Here is a 22,139-nt window from a genome sequence, read left to right as displayed (position 1 = left end):
CTGGAGTGCGAGTCCACAGCATTCGTCACTGCAGTAGGTAGATGAAGATGGCAGCGTCAGGAGCACGCTTATGACAAGGGGCCTAGTACTTCAGTGAGCAGTGGACTTAGTGACGAAGCCAGTCAAGGCAATCACACTTGTGCTTAAGAAATCCTAGTTCTACAACCCCAGGTCTCCAGCACAGTATAGTAAGACATGTCACTATTCCAATAGCTAAACTGACTAACACAAGTAAAGTTATTATCCTGAGAAGAAATTGTAGCTGGTGGCTTCAGAGATATTCTGGATGCAAGTATTAGACAACTCAACTGGACTCCAGAAAGGTGAGATATTAACCCTCTAAAGACAATGGCCAAGACTACCCAAGAGAGAAGTCTACAGATGGCGCCTGTCTTCTTAGGACACTACTACCAACTGGGGCTGATGAAAGTTAGGGAATAAAACTTTCAGTTCAGTTTACTTCATAGGAAATCAAACAGTGCCTTATGCATTAATTCAAATTGTAGCAGTTACTCAGTATTTTTGAATATACACATAGATTCATATATGCTCAAAAAAAGAAGAAAAATAAATGACTATTTGGTTAAAAGGACATGAACTGCTCCTTTGATGATTAAGGTGATTAATAATTTAATTTTACTCCAGACACTAGTGAGTCCCTGCGTAATTATTTTCAAAGATGGCTTTAGCCTGTAGGCTTCACAAAGGTCACCTTTCATATATACTTCTATCAATATTTTACTTCGGATACAATAAAAGGGAGACTCAATTCTACAGATGTAGTAACTTCTTTAATAAAACACTTAAAAGTTTAAAAGCATAAGCTCTATCAGTAAATGATCCAATAAAGTTTCAACTTTTATAATCCAAGCTTCTCGTAGTCTTTTTTAAAAATCTTCATCTGCAATTGAGAAGCACAGAGAAGAATCTCCTCTTACATTTTCTTAACCTAACCATGGCAGGTTTTTATACCTTAATAATGAATTACAAGAATGAGGGCAAAGCGACAAAAAGGCAAGAGCACTTCCGGCTGAGAGGGGAGGAGCAATCTGAACTAATGGACTTTCGTTTTTGCTTTGTCTCACATTACAGCGCCATCTGGCGTTTACTGTGCACAAATGCCATGAATACACCCGTCCTCAATGTCTTCTACAAATGTTCCAGCCTGAGGACAAAATGCTACAAGCATATGACTGAGACAATAAGGCTCGATCACATGAGCAATAGCAAAATATGAAATCTCAGAGTGAGAAATTAAAGTGCCATTAGAGAAGGAACCATTTAAGTAACTTTCAAAAAGGCACTACTGAAAACAGAACAGTAGTGGGGTTGCTAGCTCAGGCAGTTGGAAGAGTGCTGGCCTAGCTTGCACAAGACTGTGGGTCTGCTGACCAACGTGGTTCACACCCGCAATTCCAGCGCTTGGGAGGTAAAGATGATAGATCTGAAATTTGTTTTGTTTGTGCTTCTTTTCTTTTCTCCCCCGGGACAGGGTTTCTCCCTGTAACAGCTTTGGCTGTCCTGGAACTCACTCTGTAAACCAGGCTGGCCTTGAACTCACTGAGATCCATTTGCGTCTGCCTTCTGAGTGCTGGGATTAAAGGCATGTGCATCACTGAAATCTATGGTCATCCTTGGCTACATATCATCGTCAAGACCAGCCCGAGCTATGTGAGAACATGTCTTAAAGAAAACCAAACCCAAAAATAAGCGAATAAAAAAATGGCAATGACAAAACATAAATTATTGAGACGAAGCTAGGTATGACTGCACGACTCACAATGCTGAGGCAGGAGAACCAAGAGTTCAAGTTCAACCAAACCTACATAGCCAAGTCTTGTTTTGAAAAAGGGCTGATACTGCAGCTCAGTGGCTGCAAATGCACAGAGCCTTTGCCTAGCATGCCTAAAGGGGCGGGGGCAGGAAGTGAGGAAAGATTTCCTAAAAACTGGTCATATTTGAGTCCTCAAGGAATCCAATTAGTAAGTTCACTCATAACACAAGGTAAATTCTTCAGTCCCTACCAAAGGCAGTATAACATTATAACTGTCAGGTAATTGTACATGTTCATTATACTACTAGATGATCACCTTGGTTACTTAATATTCTGTAAGAGACAAACATCTCTTGGCCGATGGATGCTCCATTACTTACACCAGTATAGGTTTTCCTGATATCCTAGGATGTCTTAGCACTTCTGACATTGTCTCTTTTGTTTCTTCCATTCTCTCTTCATCACTGGAATCCACAACAAATATTACCCCATAGGACTCAGCATAATAATTCTTCCAAATTCCCCGAATTCTTTTTCCACCTCCCAAGTCAAAGATGGTGACTTCAAACTTTCCTTGTCTAAGGTCAATTTTAGAGAATCCAACAGTGGGAGCTACGTCTTCAGGATGCTCTGTTTCAAATGATATAAAAAAAGAGGAATTTTTATACTTTAATAACATTAATGTATCTCTACAACATTAACTACATAAAACTCATCATGCATATGTCACTACAAAATGGAAAAGTCATTAGCTGATGCAATAGACACTAACTCAAAACACTTATATGAAAGAGGGGTTAGTAATGTACATATCCAACTAGTATTTTCACTATACACATAAAGGAATTTGTTTTTGGTTTGTTCATTTGTATTGTTGTTGTTTTTCAAGACAGGGTTTCTTTGTGTAAACTGGCTGTCCTAGAACTTGTTCTATAGACCAGGAAGGCCTTGAATTCAGAGATCTTCCTGCCTGCTGAGTGCTGAGATTTAGGGCATCTCCACCTGGCTGTTTGTTTTAACATAATCTTAGCAATTAACATGAAATAGGCATTTAATAATTATATAATGAATGAATGAGTTCTGTGCTAAGGTTAATTTCTTTTTCACTCAGTTTTAACCTTTGAACACTATGCCATTTTCAAGGGCTCTTTTACAAATTCTGTGGAAGTATAAGGAAAGTCAGGAATATTAGAAAAATAAAGAAATCTAAAGAATCAAAATGGAAGAAGCTGCAAAGAATAAGGAAATTCTTTATCAAGCAGATAAATCAAATTCAGAACTTCTATAGGAAAATTTTTCATATATGTTCCAATAAATTTATAATTGGTGGGCTTTTGAGAAGAGGAATTTTGTATCTGAAGACACCAAGTATAGAGGGCACGTTACCATACCTGCTAAGGAGAGCAAGGATCATGAGAGGTTTAAAAAGATTCCTGAGAGACATAGAAGCCGCACGCGGGGTTAGGCTAAGTCTGAGAGCAAGGGTGAGAAATCAAGCAAGTAGCAAGGGAGTAAAAATTCACTGGATCAAATTCTCAACAGATTTATTTGGTTTGGGTTTGCTTTTGAGACAAGGTCGCATCTGCAGCCTAGGCTGGGCTCCAACTTGTGCTTCTCCTGCTTCAGTTTCCCCAGTGTCTGTAGGACAAGCATGCACTGGCAAATCCTTCAGTGAATACGGGTGGAAGCCAGGTGGAAGCCACACTGAACAAGGAGGGTCCTGAAATAAGGAAGCTGCTGAGGGTCCCTGAGATATCTGTTATACAGTTCAGTGATTGGAATAGCACTCTATTGGCTGAAAATGAATGACAGGCCATTTCTCAGACAGCTAAAAAAATTAAAACAAAAGATAGAGGAGAAAGCTTATTAAACATTAATAGACCTTGCAGATTCAGCCGGTAAGAAAAAGCTTTAGTGTTATGTCAGCCTCTTCCATTCTCCCCTTATCATTAGAATATACTATAAATCTTTCTCCTCGGGACTCTGTTTAGAGTAAAAAGACACCACCAAAGGCTTTGAATTTTTTATGTGATAGTAAATGGATTAAAAGTCAATTCCTCAGTTGTACCAGCTATCTCTCCAGTTATCAGAATCAAAATGTAGTTAGTGCTCTCTGGATGGACTCAGCATAAACTATTCCCATCATTCAGAAATTTCTACTAAATGACACTTGTTTATAGTGACTGGTTCCTACATTTAACAAAACATTCAGTGTGACAAATCTGCAAGGAAGGAGTGTTCTAAGATTAATTATAGCTGAGAAACAGGCTTGCAAGGGACCACATTCCCCTCAGGAAGCATCCAAGAACAGCTTCTGCGCTGCCTGAGACACTTAGCAGAGCCATCACAAGTCATGTTTCTGCTGCTAACCTTCATCACTAAAAAGACAAAAGGGTAAGGCTAGACCTGATAAAAGTAGCCTGACTTTCAGAAACAGGATCACACAGGAGCTTATACAGGGATGTACGGAGAGTTCTTAGGTACTGTAGCACTGACCACGTCTATCCGTGCGTGGTCACAGGTCACAGGCATGCAGAAAGTGTGTGGGATAAAGAGCTGAGAGGAGGGGACTCGCTCTCTTTCCAGGTTCCGGTTGGGTCTCGAAAGGCTACAGAGACTAACCTGGGTTTTTGGTTTCTCTTGTAAGTCATTTCTCACGATAAATAGCCAACAATATCCTTATCCCGTGTACTGTTACATTTTCCTCTACACGGGGAGCTAGAAATGTTTGTTTAAGTGTGGGAACATGAATGTTTACAAAAGACATTAATTCCCAACCTCAGAGGTGGCGACTGAGAGGAGAGTCTAGATTAATAAGTGCTGGTCTATTAAATACTTATTTGGAAATAGAGGGAGAAGGCTAACATGCAGCATATGCCTATTTTCATAGTGTAACTACTCCCACTATGACTGATTGCAAACTAATTCTAGCTACTGTAAGATACCCAAGAAGAGATTTGGGGAGAAACAGACAGCACTGGCTCTTGCTAGGAAGTTTAACTCAATATACAGATGCAGTAGAGGGGTCCAGAAGATCACTGCTTCTTGTCAGTGGCACATGAACCACAGTGACACATCTGTTTCTGGTTCATGATCCTACAGCAGAGAAGCACGCCCTCCTCTTCTCTCTTACCCCCTCCTTGCAGCTCAAATGCATGCTGCAGAGAGCTAACTTAGGCTATATAGGAGAAAGGGAACAGTAGGGATGACACAGTGAATAGGAAAAAGGGGTAATCCCTAACATCGGGAGGACATCCTAGTACTGGACTACTTTTGCAAGACCAGAAGAAAATAAACTTCAATCTTAATGAAACCCTGTGACTTCTGATCCCTGTTAGACCTATGCCCAATTAACGCAATCATTCTGATGGTCAGGGAGATGAGCAGTGCAGTGAAAAAAAGCAATGTTCACGACAGGGAAGATACTTTTAGAAGAAGCTATTGTGACATGACAGATGAAAGACACTGGCGTGTGGATTTGAGCAACAGCAATATAGTTAAAGAGAAGGTACATATATCTCAAAACAAACAAACAAAAACCTAGCAAAGGGGATGAGCCAGGAGTAAGAGCAGGACTGGAAATAAGTAGACAGGGAGATGCCATAGAAAGGATGGTTTAAGAAGGCTTAGCAGGGTGGGACTTGTGAGGAATGTTACACAGAGAAACCCTGACATGAACAAACAGGAGGAGGAGGAGGCGGCGGCGGAGGAGGAGGAGGAGGAGGAGGAGGAGGAGGAGGAGGAGGAGGAGGAGGAGAAAAAGGAAGAGGAAGAGGAAGAGGAAGAAGGCTGTCTACTATTCTCAAGAAGCATGGTTTAAACCACTGGGACACCAAAATGAGTAAAACTGCTCTCAGGATTAACAGCCTGGAGGAGATAAACAGACTAAAGAGAATTTAATTGAGTCTATTAATATTCTTCAGGATGGTCACAATTGGGAACAAAGTTTACAAAACAGGAGACTACATGACAAAGGTGAGTAATTGTGTAATCCTAGCAACTGAGAGGCTAAGGCAGAGTATTGCTAGTTCTAGGCTAGCTTGGGTTACTCCCTGTCTCCCCAGCTGATCAATGATGTCAAGATGTCAAAGAGACTACACATATTCAAATCTGAAACATGGCAGTAGAGGGACATCAGGAAGCCAACGCCTAGTCATAGCATAAGTATATTAACACAAAGTAGCACACTATCTCTGTCCAATTAACAGGTAATGAAACAACATAAACAAATGACACTGAAAAATTAACAGGGGCTGGAGAAATGGCTCAGCAGTTAAGAACACTGGCTGTTCTTCCAGAGATCCTGAGTTCAGTTCCCAGCAACCACATGGTGGCTCCCAGTCATATAGTCTGATGCCACTATACATACAGATAGCACATTCCTATGTATAAAAACAAAATAAATAAATCTCTAAAAAAATTAATAGTTCAAAAACCAAATATTTTCTACTTACCTCCTTGGATTCCCTTTGCTGTGGCTGTTTTACCAGCGTTATCAAGGCCCACCATCACAAGGGTCACTTTTCTTAAAATAATAAAAATTTAACATTACTCAGCATGTGGGAGAGGACACAAGCAAATTTATCCATTCAAGCAACATCTATCATATACCAGACAATCTTCTAGATGCTTGGTACTATGCTAATGGATAAAACAGTGGCTGAAAAGCAGAATTTAAGAATATACCGTGATATTATCATCCTATTGTATTCAAAGCAAACATTATAGAATAAAAACCTAACCGATAAGATGAAAAGGGAGCTAAACAGATAACACCTAACCCTGAGCTGATGACCATTGTTTTATTTAGAACTCAACCATCTAGTTAGTTGAACCAGGAAATTACAAGAGATTTATCTATCTTACAGAGCACATACAGAATTCTTGCTAGGTGTTAGGCTCATCTCTGCATTTAGATATGCAGCAACATACCAAATAAAAATATCAACTACCACATAATAATATGATTGCTAGCTGAACGAGTAACACATTTAGAAAGAAGCTTTCTATTGTTATAAAGCATAAAATATTTTTACTCCATTGAGTAAAACTAATAAGAAAAGTCCAGCTGAGGTTTACAGATGAAGAAATACATGAATTTAAATAATTTGTCAAAGGTCACACAATGAATCAGTTAGCAAGTCACAACCAGTACCTAAAAGTAACCTCTATACCTTCATAAACCGAGGGAAGGTATATACTGGTCCTACTAACCTGCGATTCAGTACCCTAGTAACGCTCATCCCTGGCCAGGGTGATCTCTGCACAATGTAAAGGGTGGAAAAGCCGATCATCATTGTGGATCTAGGAATGGAACTGTTTGGGGGACACAGAGAGAACTACAGCATAGCCTGGCTGCCATGCAAAGACAACAGAACCTAAGTGAGACAGATGAGAAGACAGAACTCTGGAGGGCAAAGAAACCGAGACTACTAAGCATTGTTAAATGCCACGAAACACAAATGCTGCTGGCAATGTTAGTTTTGAGTTTTATCTCTTTATGTATGCATATAAGAATATATAACATATATACATGCTTCAAACTACCTGCAGTGGCCTTAGAAGACATTCCAGGCTAGAATGCCTCAGTGTACTTTAGATGACCCTGAAGCTATTCTTCCCAAAAACATGGGGTGGAGGTGGCAGCTCCTCAGTAGCTCTGCAAGAAGCCAGTGGTTGGTGCCAGGTGGCACGTGTGACAGTTCCTTCTACACGGTCTGTGATAGCTTGTGCTGTGATTGGCATAAATACAGCCCTTCAATTGTACCCTGCACTCATGTGGCATCTTGCTCCTCCATATATAATCAGACTATGTGGCTTTCTGTTTGGAGAGCCCAATCAGAAACTTCTGTCAAATGGTGTCTTCTTCTATCAAAAGTCCAGCAAGCTACTTATAATATACAAAGTAACCAGCAGGGAGGTCAGAAGCTCCACCTCTGCAGCAGTGGCAGCAACAGCAGTAGTACAGGCAGAGGGAGGTGGAGACAAAGAGGACATGGAGACAAAGATGGGGGCTGTGGGCCCTCATTTCTAGAAGACTTTCAAGCATCTGCCAAGGACTACTAAGAGTTGAAGTTACCAATACTCAAAAGCTATAACACCAATTATTGTACAGACCAAAGTTTTCAACACTGGGAGTCCCAGTAGAGTCACCAGGTAGGAAGGGGTGTGAGTCCTGGTACACAGTTTGGGAGCTCTAAGTAGCAGGCATTGATAGCTACTACTGACACCTGCTGGTCAGAACTAAGGATTGCCCTAAGTGCAATTGCTGCTAAGGTACCTGCTCAGAGCAATACCCTCAGTCTCAGCAAGCAGGCCTGTTAGTATCTAGCTTCTGGAGTCCTAACCCCTAATTCTTAGGACTTGGAGCTATAAGCCTTTGAATCCATCAACCCAGCTCACATTCATTTCATACAGCCACCGGCTCAGGCACTCCAAGGAGACCAAGAGAAACCCAGGCATCACTTGTATTAGTAATATTCATTTCTCACTGGCAATGATCCTAAAGAATGTTTCAAAACAGAATTAAGATGGCAGTCAAGGGTGTTCTTTAAACTCTAGGCATGGCTCTCTTTTATTTCTTCCCCCTCTCTCAAATTCTTTTTTTTTTTTTTTTTTTTTTTTTTTGGTTTGAGACTGTTTCTTTCTATTGGAGGCTGTCCTGGAACTGGCTCTGTAGACCAGGCTGGCCTCAAATTCACAGAGATCCACCTGCCTCTGCCTCCAGAGTGCTGGGATTAAAGGCGTGTGCCACCAACGCCCGGCTCCCTCTCTCAAATTCTAAATGTATTCAGAAACCATAAAATAAAATAAAGGACAGAGGTAAATGTGTCAGACATTCCAGAAACAGGTCAAAGGTCAGGGCTAAGGAAGAAAAATCCAGTCTCCCAAAGTCAAATGAGTCAATTATCAAATGATCAGGGACATGATTCTATACATTAGTTATCAGTGTTGAGGTATTTAATATAAACCTACTTATCAGTTATCACCATAACAAAACACAAACACACTGAATTAAAGTCTTCCTTTTTATGTTTACATTTTATGGCAAGAAAGAAAATAAGAAAAAGAACTGAATAGGTATAAATGATGTAGTATGATAGAACACTGTTAAGTATTTTGGGGAAAAAAAAGAATTAAATACACAAAGATAACGGGAACCGAGATTGGAAACAGCAGTTTCACATAGCGTGTTCAAGGCAGGTCTCATTCAGATGGAAAGACAAAAGGAAGGCCTTGCAAAGCTTAGTTACTCATCCTGGCAGGAGACCACAGCTGGCTGGCGGTGTAAGAGCAGTCAGTAAGGAACCACTGGGAAGACTACAGTGTAAAATTACACTGAGAAAAGGACAGAAGGAAAGGACAAGAGCTCACTCATCAGAACTCAGATTCCATCAGGCCTGTGTGCTTCAGCAAGGACTCTGGCTTTTACATGAGTAAAAAGAATTTATTCCGCATGTTAGTTTCCCTTGCTACCCGAGAACTTCAGTCTTTTTAAAGTTTCTCAGACTATCATGGCAAATAAATGGAAATCAAAGTTACACCTGACTCAGCAAAGATTAAGAAGGAAGCTCAGACTCTGTCCCCAACCAGCACTGAGGAGGCCATTAGGAATGTCAAGGAGATCCACAGCAAGTAATGAGGTCATATTAACACAAGTTCTTTCTGAGCATATAAAATTATACAAGCATTGTCAACTGTGAATAGTAAGAGTTTATTTCCTAAGAAAGCATACACATACCTGCAGCCCAAACACACATGTAAAATAAGAAAACAAGTCCACATTTTGTGATTGTTTCTATTGTATTCTAAATAGCATGGATTTATTGTAAAGAAGTAAATAAACACCTAGGAATCTCAGCTCTCATAAACTAGAGAGCCAAGCAAAGAAGCCGGAAGACTGGAAGATAATTTCAGTAATGTGAGATTATTACCATAAATGGGAAACAGCAGTAGGATCATGAAGAGAGCCAGAAACAGAACCTGCCCTAGAAGTCTAAGACTGTCTTACAAATGAAGACCATCCAGCCAGCAGTTTCTAAGAACACTATGGAATTCGTTATAACCACACCCCTCTCCCACAGCTCAGGGTGTGAACACAGCTTCTAGCTCGTGGAATTATTTAGGGACACTCTGGAAACTTGGGGGCCTAACTGAAGGAAGCAAGCTTCTGGGGGGCAGGTCTTTGAAGGTATACTATCGCTCGCTGGCCACCTCCTGAGAGATGGTGTGCATGTTTGAGTGTATGTGCATGTTTAAGATTTTGCAAATTCATTAAATTATTTTCCATGAGTGTTCGTACCGTGTGCATGCCTGGTACTCTTAAAGGCCAGAAGAGGTTGCCAGGTCCCCTGGAAGTGGATTGACAGACAGTTACGAGCTGACACTTGCCTGGGGGACCTGAACCCTAGTCTCTTAAGAGCAACAAGTACGCTTAACTGCTCAACCATCACCATACACCTGATTTTTTTCTTTTCTTCCTGCTACATGGGAATGTGAGGATCTGTCCTTCATCACAAACTCTCACAGTCATTTTATGTTCAAATGCTTGGGACCATGAAACTATATGTACATTCTCTGAAATCATAAGCCCATATAAATGTCCCTCTTAAGTCATTTTTGTAAGGTGTTTGGCAACAGCTATGAAAAAGTGAATACTAGCTTCACTAATATAACTGTTTTCAATCAATGCAACCAAGATAACCCCCCATATGGAGGTCCAGATGTCCATCTCACAAGCAAGTCTAGATTCTGTCAAGTAGACAATTAAACTAACCATCACACCTATGAACAGTACTCGTTTGGGGGAGGTGATGCTGGGAATTGAACACAGGGCCTTTCATATGCTGGGCAAGTACTACCACTGAGCTCTTGTCAAGGAGCTGTACAAGGTCCTTTTGCTCAGTCTGGCCGGCCCTCTCTTTTTTATTAAGCATTTGATTTCCTGATTCAAATTTCATCTTTTAAGTTATAAAGAGCCAAGTGAGTGAAATGGCAGGGAGATAAAGTCTGTGATTTAAGCTATATTACTTGGAATGTATCAAGAGCATAATTAATATTAGCATTCAGAGGATTATAAAAAAAAGTAGATGGACATTTAAGCTGTCATAGTGCCACAGTATGTTAATATTTATGTTTTAGTCATTGTCATTGGAGGAACACTTTTGGGTAGAAATCAAATCTAGGCAGTTTTGTACCCTTAGTGCCTAATGTTTTTATTGAGCTCTTGTCTGAACAAATGACAGGATGATTGATGGTGTTGCCTGTGCCAGTTTTTGTCAACTCTGTAGACCTAAAAGTACTGTGTGCTATCTTTTCCTGTTTGAAGGGCTGTGCATTTGACCAGTGATCATGAGGCTAAAAGACAATCTTTCATTTCACTACTGTCATATAGCACCACAGCCAAACTGTCCCTGGTGACAATTTACTATAAAGCTACAGTAAGTGCACTTTTTAATGTGCCAAGAAGTTGTGCATCTTTATTATTTTAAAAGGTTGCTTAGACTTGGAAGTTTACATAGGTGCTAATTTTTAAACCCAGTTTGTTCTGAAATGATAAATTACCAAACATTACAGTTAATTCATACTGTGATTTTTTTTATTCATACCTTATTTATTCACCATGCTAAATTACCTCAAATATTTAGTCACAGAAGCATCTTTTCTAGTACATGGAACAATCTTAAAAATTATAAGCATACTCTTAAGTAAAAATAGAAAACCAGAGAGGATTATTTTGTGCCAGTCTCAATGTTACATTTTCCAAATGAGGTAGGTGTGTGTGTATGTGTGTGTGTGTGTGTGTGTGTGTGTGTGTGTGTGTGTGTGTGTGTGTGAACACTTAGGGGCTCTGTGGTACTATCAGATCTAGATACATAGATCTACTACCAATAGGCAACAATAAGGCTCAAGGCACTCAGATAAATAGGCATCAACCTGTTACAGACTCCTGCATTCAAGTCCTCATTCTGTGATCTCTAAACTGTATGACACTAGTCACATTACTGATCAATTTCACCAATAAATACAATGCTGGCAATGCCCACGTGAGTGGACAAAATGAAATTAGATTAGACTATGTAAACAGTGTGTGCAAGACTGTGTGGCACACAGGAGATGCTCAACCTCAAGCCACTCTGATGACAGCCAGGGAGCCCGCAGCTGGGCCCTATTCTAAAAGACAGTTAAGTAGTTCCCTGGGCACATGTTGACAGGATGCTTGCTCTCATGGCTGAAGTCTGAAACTGAAGGAGAGACTTGACCAGGTATTTGTGTCATCTAAGTAACAGTTTAATCCATCACAACACATGAAGCAGTCCAGGAAATGTACAATTTACAGGCAAGGAGACAAGGAAGATGAGAACACTTCCAACTTGGAACTCAGGTGAGTGCGTGCATGCATGCCTGCGTGAGTGCGTGAGTGCGTGCGTGCGTGCGTGTGTGTGTGTGTGTGTGTGTGTGTGTGTATGTAGTATATTAGCCACTACACTGAGTAGTATATTAGCCACTACACTGAGTGACACTGAGTGGCATCAAGTATTAGAATCTGAACTACAGAAGTCTTCACCTTGAGGCAAATAGCTGAACAATATATAATCAGAACTTTGATATCTCAGTCACTTCCTTTCATTTCCTAATTCCTAAGAATTATGTTAGTTTTAAATATGTCTGTTCATTATTACCTTTAATCAACAAGCATGTACACCTATTTTTCAGAAATTTTCTGTCAATTAGACATGAAATAGACAATTTGTCTTAGCTCCTCATATTGAAAAAAGGATTTATGTGAATTAAATTCAGTATAGTACTTTCTCAACGTAAATCATTTGCATTAGCTTCATTTGCTGTTTCCTCAGTAAGAGGGAAATCAGAAAGTAAGAGCTGTGAATTAATGATGATCTGGCACTTCACAGTTGATGAGGACAAGTTCTAACTGAGGAGACTGTGAAGAGCTGCTTGAAGTGGCGCAAGCCGCAAGGAATAATACTAGAGGGGCTGGAGAGATAGCTCATCACTTAAGAGCACATACTATTCTTCTAGAGGACCCAGGTTTGATTCCCAAATCAAATGGCTCACAACCACTTTTAACTTGAACTCAAGGGGTATCTGATGTCTCTGGCCTCAGACACTAGGACTCACATGCACATATACACAAGCAGGCCCTCACAAAGATTCACACTCATACTCAAAATTAAAACTAATAAAGTTGAAAAGAAAAAAAGACACACAGAAAATTTAAAAACAAAAGAAAAAAACTTTTTTTTTAACTTCAGTCAGTGAACCTTATGTTAGGGAGCAATAGTTAATGCAGTCTCATAACTGATCAGTGTTGAAATTAAGTGATAGTTGCATTTCAGCCCTAAATTAGATCTAAGTATAGATATTTGAACCCCCACAAAGCTAAGGGAGCATTGGAAGAGGGGACAGAAAGAATCTAACAGTGGCAGGATGAGGAAAATCACTGTGAAATGTTGTCTTCTGGGCATGACAGGCCACTGCTCTCATGAACTCACCGAAGCTGCCAGAGAATAATTCCATCATAGATGGGGTGTGTGGGGGTGGTGGTCAGTGGCAGGTCTCATGAGCTTCCATTCCTAGTTGAGGAGCTATTGGCAGCTGCTGAGTGAGGAAGACTCATTTTGCTTTGAGGGTATGGCCACTGGTAGGTTGTCCACACTCATGCAGGCAGCACTGACTGGACTTGGCGGGAGAAGAAAAGCAGGAAGAAGAGGAAACAGAGAAGGAGAAGAGGAGGAAGAGATGAAGAAGGAAGGGACACGTGTGGGAACCGCTTTGGGTGTGATTAAGATATGTTGTATATGTGTGAAACTGAAACTCAAAGAATAACTGTCAACTTAGAAGGATAATTTTAAATAGAAATAATTAGATACAAGCTATTTCTAATGTTTAAAAGATGCATATCAAGGATAAAACATTTTACTCAAGAAACTGAAGGGCAAAGTTGGGTACACAAAAACTACATTACTGAAAATATTTCAAACTTCATGAAGCAAGTTCTAAATTTGAACATAAACACTACTTTTTTAAACTCTAATATCCTACTATTTTTATTAAGCATGAAGAAGTAGACAGATAAATAGAATGTCAGACATTCCGGTTTAGCATAGAGCACACTAGATAATCCTTGCTAATCTGTATGTAAAGCTTAATTAGGAAATTAAGAACTCAGCAACTTCTATAAACGGTCTAGATTTATTTACATTCAAAACATGGTTGTAGAGATCTACTCCCTCTATGAGAAACAATCACAGCATAAATGATAAACCACGTCACAATCAGCTTTACAGACACCCCACCGCTGTGCAGAGCATTAAAATGTATTTGCATGCAACCTACAGCTCTTCTGCTGAATGGGTTAGTTAGTAGTAAGCTGTCAAGTACAGCTTTCATAGAGGGAGATGATAAATCAATGTGGGAGAGAAATTATTTTCAAATGGCCAGGACCTGTGCAAGAAGTGATGGGAGATGACTAGGATACAGGACATGTAAGGATGAGGCTGCTGTATCTTTGGGATTAAAATTTATGTATGATACTAAAGGATAATATCTGAAAATCTTGAGTGGCTAACACAAATACTCCTACTTTCTAATTTAAAATAACAGTTGTTATTTTATATAACTTAGTTTTCATGATGCTTTCAGTTGAATTAGTCTTACTTTTCTGATTTTAAGTGGGCATTTCTTGACACTGGGATCTACGAAAGCATAAGGTATGTAAATGTCTTTAGATACCAATAAAATCGCATGCATCTCTTCTTTTGAACCCGCCCGTCTCTTTCCTGCCCTGAGGAGCAGCAGCCTACAGTCGTAAAGTATGAACTCTGACAAACACAAAATGAAGGCAGAGTGTACTGGCTGATTTTGTGTGTCAACCTGAAACAAGCTAGAGTCCATCAGAGAGGAAGGAGCCTCAGTTGTGGAAACATCTCAATGAGATCCAGCTGTAAGGCATTTTCTCATTTACTGACCATTGAGGGAGGGCTTAGCTCATGCAGGGTAGGTGGTGCCATCCCTGAGCAGGTGGTCCTGCATTCTATAAGAAGGTGGGCTGAGTGGGCCAGGGGAAACAAACCAGTAAGCAACTCCCCTCCATGGCCTCTGCATTCCCTCCTGCTTCCAGCATCCTGCCCTGTTTTGAGTTCTGTCCTGACTTCCTTCAGTGATGAACAACAATCCTGAAGTGTAAGCTCAATAAACCCTTTCTCCCCAACTTTGCTCTTTGGTTATGGTGTTTTATCACAGCAATGGAAACCCTAACTAAAACACTGAGACACCATACTTTTCTCCCACTTCTACTTACCCAGGGTACTTGCAGCCCCAAATAGTCAGTACCTTGAAGTAAAAGCAACCTCTAAGTCCTTATTATTGAAAGGCAACACATTATGTGGGAGCACATGCAGAGTCAATCTCTTAAATATAAGCTATGAGAGCAGAAAAAGGAGAGGGGCTTGGGTCCAACAACTTCCTTTGAAGTCACATCCCTAGTGACCTAATCTCCTTCCACTAGGCTCCATCTCTAGAATTTGACTACCTCCCAATCCTATGTTAGGGAAGAAGCCTTTAACATGTAGATCACTGTGGGCATTCAATCAAACTGCAGAATATGACTAACTGTGCTCTGAAGTTACACAAAGTTCTGCAATGGAGCCCTAACTTCTCTACTGTGGGTCCCACTAGTACAGTGAAAGTATCACCTCCTCTGCCATACCTGGGTGCGACTCATGTGAATTACATCATGCATTTATTCAGCATAGCCATGTTGTATATGCTATCTATCCATTACTTATCTGGCAACCTTTTCAGCTACCTGACTGGTTTTGTTCAAGTTACCCGCATGTTACTTAACAGAAGCTCCCAACTGGGGGCATCCATACTGGTCATATTATTACGGTACATTGCTATAATCAATTTTATTATTAGTTATAACTGTTAAAAGTCTTACTGTGCCAAATCTACAAGTCAAAGCTTACCGTTGGGGTGTGTGTGAGCATAGTATAGTATAATATAGTATAGTATAAGTATAGATCTAGCTTATACAGGGCTTGTTATTGCTCAGTTTTAGGCATCACTAGGGGTCTCTGAAAGCCGCTTACAAAAATGTGAGAATTATTCTATTAAACAGGGAGCCCACCAGGACCTAGTGATGTAGGAGAACAAAACATAATTCAGCATTCAGGCTTACTCTTCACTTCTGATTTTGGTAAGAGAAAAACAATATAAATCGGCTAACATGAAATACTGGTGAAATGACTTCTGGTTTTCATAGTAAAAACAACACAAGTTTATTCTTATATCCCACAAGCCCCTTCTGTAGTATATATAAAATATACTGATTCTAAGTAAGAATTGTTTGAATGTAGAACAACTAAATCAAGGAAATGGAATACAGAGCACAGGCCCAAGACAGACCTAAGAATTAACCTTGGAAAGGCAAATTTCTTTCAGGAAAATAGGAAGAAAAGGCAAAGCTATATCCTGATAAACACAAGCTTTCAACGGAAGAGGATAAATTCCTACACAATGTATATCACTCAGGGTTGGAGGCAGGTAGTTTGCTGAGTGAAAGTTCGATGCTATTGTGATGGTAATTCTTCATTGTCTGCTGGACTGGATTTGGAATCACCTAGGAGACACACCATTGGGAGTGTCTGTGAGGGTGTCCAAGGAGATTTAACAGAAGAGAGAAGCCCCACCCTGAGTATGAATGGAGCCCTGCAGACTAAAAAGGTAAAAGAGAAAAGCAGCTGAACTTCACCATTTACAGACTACTGAGTTCCGGGTGCAGATGCCCACCATCAACTTTGATTGCCTTCCTGATGCAATGGACAGTGTTTTCTTAAAACTTAGATCCACATAAATCCTTTTTGTCATACTTTGCTCCCGCAGGTTTTGGTGGCAGCAATGAGAAAAGTAATTTCAGCAGCCATGCTTCAAATACTTGCACAGGTTTTCTTTCTTAAAAGGCTATGAGATAGAAAGAACCAACTACTTGGACTTGGGAAAATGCTAAGATTTCTAAGATTCTGCTTCCAATCTACTAAACTCAAGCACTATACTAAGAAACCTGAAGGACAACACAACATGTTACCCAAGTGGTCAAGGTTAACCTCCCCTCAATAAAACACACTGGCGCTACACACTCCTTGATATGATTACTGTGATGTCTACTGTAGAGCACATGCCTATGATGAATGACATACTGTCTCTGTACCATTCTTCCTCCATATGCACCACCGTACTCAAATTACAAGGGATTAAAAAGAAAAATGAGGCTGTGTTTGGTGGCGCACGTCTTTAATCCCAGCACTAGGGAGGAAGAGGCAGGCGAATCTCTGAGTTCAAGACCAGCCTAGTCTACAAGAGCTAGTTCCAGGACAGTCTCCAAAGCCACAGGGAAACCCTGTCTCACCTGTCCCCTAAAAAAGAAAATTGAGGAGTATTCTGCCAACAACTATACCCTCAACCTTAAAATCCCTAAGCAGTACTGTGCAAAGTGGCCTCAGAGACAGCAACTCTTACAGACTGAAAAGGAGAATCACAGCATATATAGTGTGGGACTCTAGTCACACACACTCGCATGTGCACATACACACCCCAAATTAGAAATCATTACAATGGTCTACAAGAGGTAGTTCCAGGACAGCCTCCAAAGCCACAGAGAAACCCTGTCTCGAAAAACAAAAAAAACAAAACAAAACAAAAAAACTCATTACAAGCAGGTGAGCTTCTAATACAATACACATTTTAGTTCACAGTATTATACTAATTTTTTTTAGTTTTCAGCATTGTACTATATCTAAAAATGGAAATTTTAAAAAAATCTAGCATTGTCCTATATGGCTTCTATTGGGGCAGATCACTTGTCTGTGGGGCTAGCACTATAGTCAATTCAAGATTGATTTCCACGGCTTGAAAGCCTAGTTCATGTTCTGACTTGTATGGCAAGTATGGTTTGAAAACTGGCTGCATTCCTGGTCCTCATTACTAACCCAGACTGGTGCCTTAATGCCTCCTGCCTGGCACATAGCAAACAAATCTAATATACTCAATGGGTTACCATTAGACAAACGAATCAGAGAGCCTGATGAAGGATCTTCCATGTGAAGAGTTCTGAATCTACTAGACAAGCCAACATAACCTCCGAGCATTTTCTGAACATTAATAATCATTACATCCTCCCCTCACAGTTGCAAATATATTTGTAGAAAACAGAGAATCTCAACATCAGGCAGCATATCTAAATCTTTAAAAATGAACAGAAAACCTAAGTATAGTGGAAGCATTTTATCAGTTAGTGTAGATCATAAAAGCAAAACGCTGATTATATTCACACTCTAATACTCTCCTAAAAAGTTCACTCTTTAAAAGTAAGCAGAGGCAAGCATGAAGGGGCATATGTGCCCACTTTCTAGTCTGGGCAGGAGCTCTGAAATCAACCGGAGTAGGATTAAAGTCAATCGCACAGAGCACACCTTCGGTTCTGAGAGGTGATCCTATAACTTACAGTCAAAACATTCAAACCCAGAGTCAATGAGGGGGAAAGAATGACAAAAGTTTTGTTTTGTTTAAAACAAATTTCTTTTCCAAATACAGACACGTGTTGTCCTAGAAATATGCAAAGTGTTGCTTTTCAAGTGCATTCTTTAATGATCTGCTACTCATCTTTATGACAAATATATATCTGTGGATTTAGGAATTAAAAAAAGAACAACACTTTGCTAAATTTTTCTTGTGGTCTAATTCCAAAGCAGAACTGTAAAAAGTCAATAGTTATACAGAGAAACACACTGTGTAGTTCGGGCTTCTAGGTTTCAGAACCATTAGCTTAACCGACTCCATCCTAACAGGGTGCCTGGTACAAGCCACTTTCTTGACACATTGGATGAACCAGCAAGGAACACCCACTGAACGTTAACACATGTACTACTGCAAAATGAATCATGAAGCAAGAGACCTTTCAATTAGGTTATCATAGAGTATACATGAAAACAGAAGCTAAATTACAGCAAAGAAAACACTACCCTTCTCCCACTCTAATTGAATCCAACACTTCTTAGGCACAGATGTCATCATCTCATTTAATAAATAAGGAAGATGGGCCAAATGTGGTTGAATCACGTAATTAGTAAGTAGTAGGACCAAATAGCCAAACAAAATAGTGTGTGCTTGTTTTCAGATGTGTGCCAAAGAGATGAGATGGGAAAGAGGAAAAACGGGATGTGTTTATTAGGGGAAAATGTACTTCATAACTCTCTTTAAAAACTTTTCCATTACAAAAGGTTTTGAAGACAGCCACAGTAGGCAATTCTCTCCCTCCTTCTGTCTCCACACAGACACGCATCTTTCTAAGAAGTGTAAAATAGTTTTAAAATATACGTAGAGGCTGGAGAGCGCATCTTTAGTCAAACAGACAAGACAGGGGGCACCTGTCCAGGCTGCCGTTTCTGTAATGGTCCATGGGAAAGGGTGGCATTCCCCCAGACCTGGCCGACTCCTCCCAAGCCTAGGGAAGAGGCGACGCCAGGGCCGGCCCAGGGGCGCGGTCGTCCCCATCCCTCCGGGCAGCGCCCCAGCCTACCTGACAGGCTCTCGCCACCGCTTGAACAAGTTGCAGCAGTTGGCCATCAGACTGAACATCCCAGGTCTCTCCCGCCACCTCCCATCCGAGCCGCGGGCGGGGAAGGGCCCCGGGCTCCGCGGCCCGCTTCGGGGGGCCCCACGTCCTCAGGCTCCCCTAGGGCAGACCTGCCGGGAGGACAGGCCGGGAGGGCTGCGACCGGACCGACCCCGGGTCCCGCCCCTAACCGCGCCGGCCCGCCGCCCCAGGACCTCCCGAACGCAGGCTCAGGAACACCGGAGCGGCGTTAGCGGGACTCCGGAGAAAACCCCCGCGTCGACGTGCTGACGTTCCCGCAGCTCGGAAGGCCGGCCCTCGGAACCGCCTACAACGCGCTGCTCCAATCAGAGGCTGACGACTTACGTTCCGGCCTTCTAAGCGGCTGAAGACTTCCTTGCTCCCCGCCCCCTGTCAGAGGGCGGAAAGAGGAAGTGGGCGTGGTCTAGAGGAAGGAGGAGGAGCTCACGGAAGAGGGCTCTGGTTACTAGGCAACCAGAGCGTCCATAGATAAACCCAGGGTTCCTGGAGAGATCTCACACAAGCCCTGATTACACCCAATAGAAATCCATTGCCTGCCAACTTTTTTTGTTTCTCATTCTTCTCCGGTAACTCAAATAAGATCCAGCGATCTCTGATCCTCTGCGTGTTTTGTTTGTTTTGTTCTGTTTTGTTGTGCTGTAGGGATGGTGATCCTCTGGGGCTCAGAGCAACTCAAGCTGAAGAACTCAGGAGCAATACACTGAGGCAATTATAAATCAAAGACACACGGGGAAAACTCATTTGCTAAGTTGTCTCAACAGTTCAAATGGGAATGCTGTTTTAATCTGATGTTTATCGCTGCTGTGTAAAAAAAAAATGTGAACCAGGGATTACATTTCTTGTAAGAAGGGGTTACAATTAACAAGAGCAACATGTCCTTGTTGTAGAATGTGCAAACAGAGAAGGAACAGGATGAAAACATTGTGCACTAGCCACTTAAAGATAAGGAGTCATGATAATTTAATGTATTTTGGGAACTTTTTAGCTATCTAAAATCATGACCATTTGATTTTTGAATTTTGAGATTGTGAATATGCTGGCTCTTTTGCAACGCTTTATTTTAAAAGAGGTATTTAATATATATTTCTAACATATTTATTGAGAAAATAGCAAATACCTTTCTGAAAATGCATCCAATAACATGTTAATCTGTTCAGCTTCTGAAAGATAGATGACAGATAGACAAATAGACAGACAGACAGACAGACAGACAATAAGGACATTTCAAATCATAAAAGTAAAGAAAACACAGGGGTTTTACAGTATGTAATGGAAAATGATAGTGTAGGACTAAGATAGATTAGTATTTTAGCATAGTTCTTTTCTAATTAATGATCTCACTGACTCTGAACCTCTGTAGCCCTTCTGTAAAATGGGATGGAAAAACCACCAGTTCACAGAGTTACTGAGATGATGAGACACAACTCAATGCCATTCTCAATAAGTATGTTACAATCATACATTTGCTTATTGTTTTTTAAGCAACAATCTATTTATTTATTACATATACAGTGTTCTGCCTACATGCTGGAAGAGGGCACCAGATTGAATTGTAGATGGTTGTGAGCCACCATGTGGTTGCTTGGAATTGGACTCAGGACCCCTGGAAGAGCAGTCAGTGCTCTTAACCTCTGAGCCATCTCTGCAGCCCCACATTAACTTATGGTGAAGGGGGATCCTTTTCTTATCCTTCCCCCAACTTCCACCCCACTCCCTGGATAAAGAGATAGGTAGCTGTGGTCTAACACAAATGCTTGTGAGACAAATGGCAGTAAATTCCTAATTCTTCTCTCTTCTTTTTATCTCCACCTGTCTGTCTTACCCTCTTCCTCCCTCCATCCCACCTACCCTCATTCTCTCACTCACCCTCTCCCTCACCTTCTCCCTTTGATGTTTTTTTAAACACAAATAAAGAACGCACAGGAGTCATGTATTCATTTTCTTTGTTTTGTAACCTGGCATTGGGCTTGACGACTCTAATGTTCACCTGTACTGCTCTTTCAAGGATGAGTTTTCAGTTCTTGGAAGAAATGTTGTGACAGATCTCAACACAGTGAGATTTGTTGCATATCAGTGCTTCCTGTTCCTTGACCTTGTGAACCAACCAGGAAGTTCAAGAGGATGCTGGGCTCTTTTTCTTGTCGCTCCTGTTACTGATGCTGGGCACCAGGATTCGGCCCTTGAATCTTCTCCATACCCCGGTGTGGAGACCTCTGGGTTCCAACCAGTTGAGCTTAATTTTGGCATAGTCACCCTGAAGAGCACTGGATGAAATTTTTGGTCCTCTTTTTGACAATCTTGGGCTTTACTGGAGGAGAGCCCTGATGCCACAGAAGAGATTGCAGGAAGTGTTGCATCTCAACACACTTAATGCAGCAAATGGTTTTAAAACTCTTTCCCGTCTTGTCTTGTGCTGTCACAGCTGTATACTTTCCTGTTTCTCTTCTCTTCAGAACAATTCTTTGTCTTCCTATGTTTTCTAAGAGCTGACCCTATCTGCTTTCCTTTTAAAATCATACTTTCTGAGAAAACACAAGTGTCCTTTCTGTGCCTGAAGAAGCTTATTTAGCATTTCAAGTTTGGCATTACAGTGAAGGGGCCAGTTGTTCCACATTTACTGATACTGCAAAGCATTTCTGAAACTAAAAAGTCAGTCCCTTTCAAGCAATGAAACTGGAGAAAGTTTTT

The 22,139-nt window shown here is 40.9% G+C and overlaps 1 protein-coding gene and 1 pseudogene across 3 annotated transcripts in view; both read right to left on the bottom strand.

Annotated features, from left to right (window-relative positions):
* Arl13b (ADP ribosylation factor like GTPase 13B) overlaps nt 1-19,711 on the bottom strand; it is a 54,315-nt gene extending 34,604 nt beyond the window's left edge. The window contains exons 1-3 of one of the 3 annotated variants that reach the window (XM_013118151.3): nt 19,374-19,710; nt 6,229-6,299; nt 2,155-2,404 (exon numbers count right to left, since the gene is read on the bottom strand). In XM_013118151.3, coding sequence (XP_012973605.1) covers nt 2,155-2,404; nt 6,229-6,299; nt 19,374-19,432 — 380 coding nt within the window. In that variant the 5' untranslated portion in view covers nt 19,433-19,710. Of the gene's footprint in view, nt 1-2,154; nt 2,405-6,228; nt 6,300-19,373 lie in introns of all 3 variants that reach the window. The other 2 variants (XM_005076759.4, XM_040750608.1) reach the window with 2 other exon arrangements.
* On the bottom strand, nt 19,596-21,808 carry LOC101838673 (annotated as a pseudogene).
* Between the last annotated feature and the right edge of the window lie 331 nt (nt 21,809-22,139).

This window comes from Mesocricetus auratus, unplaced genomic scaffold (assembly GCF_017639785.1).
Source record: "Mesocricetus auratus isolate SY011 unplaced genomic scaffold, BCM_Maur_2.0 Super-Scaffold_100008, whole genome shotgun sequence".
Taxonomy (NCBI): domain Eukaryota; kingdom Metazoa; phylum Chordata; class Mammalia; order Rodentia; family Cricetidae; genus Mesocricetus; species Mesocricetus auratus.
This window is presented reverse-complemented; position numbering and strand designations above follow the sequence as displayed.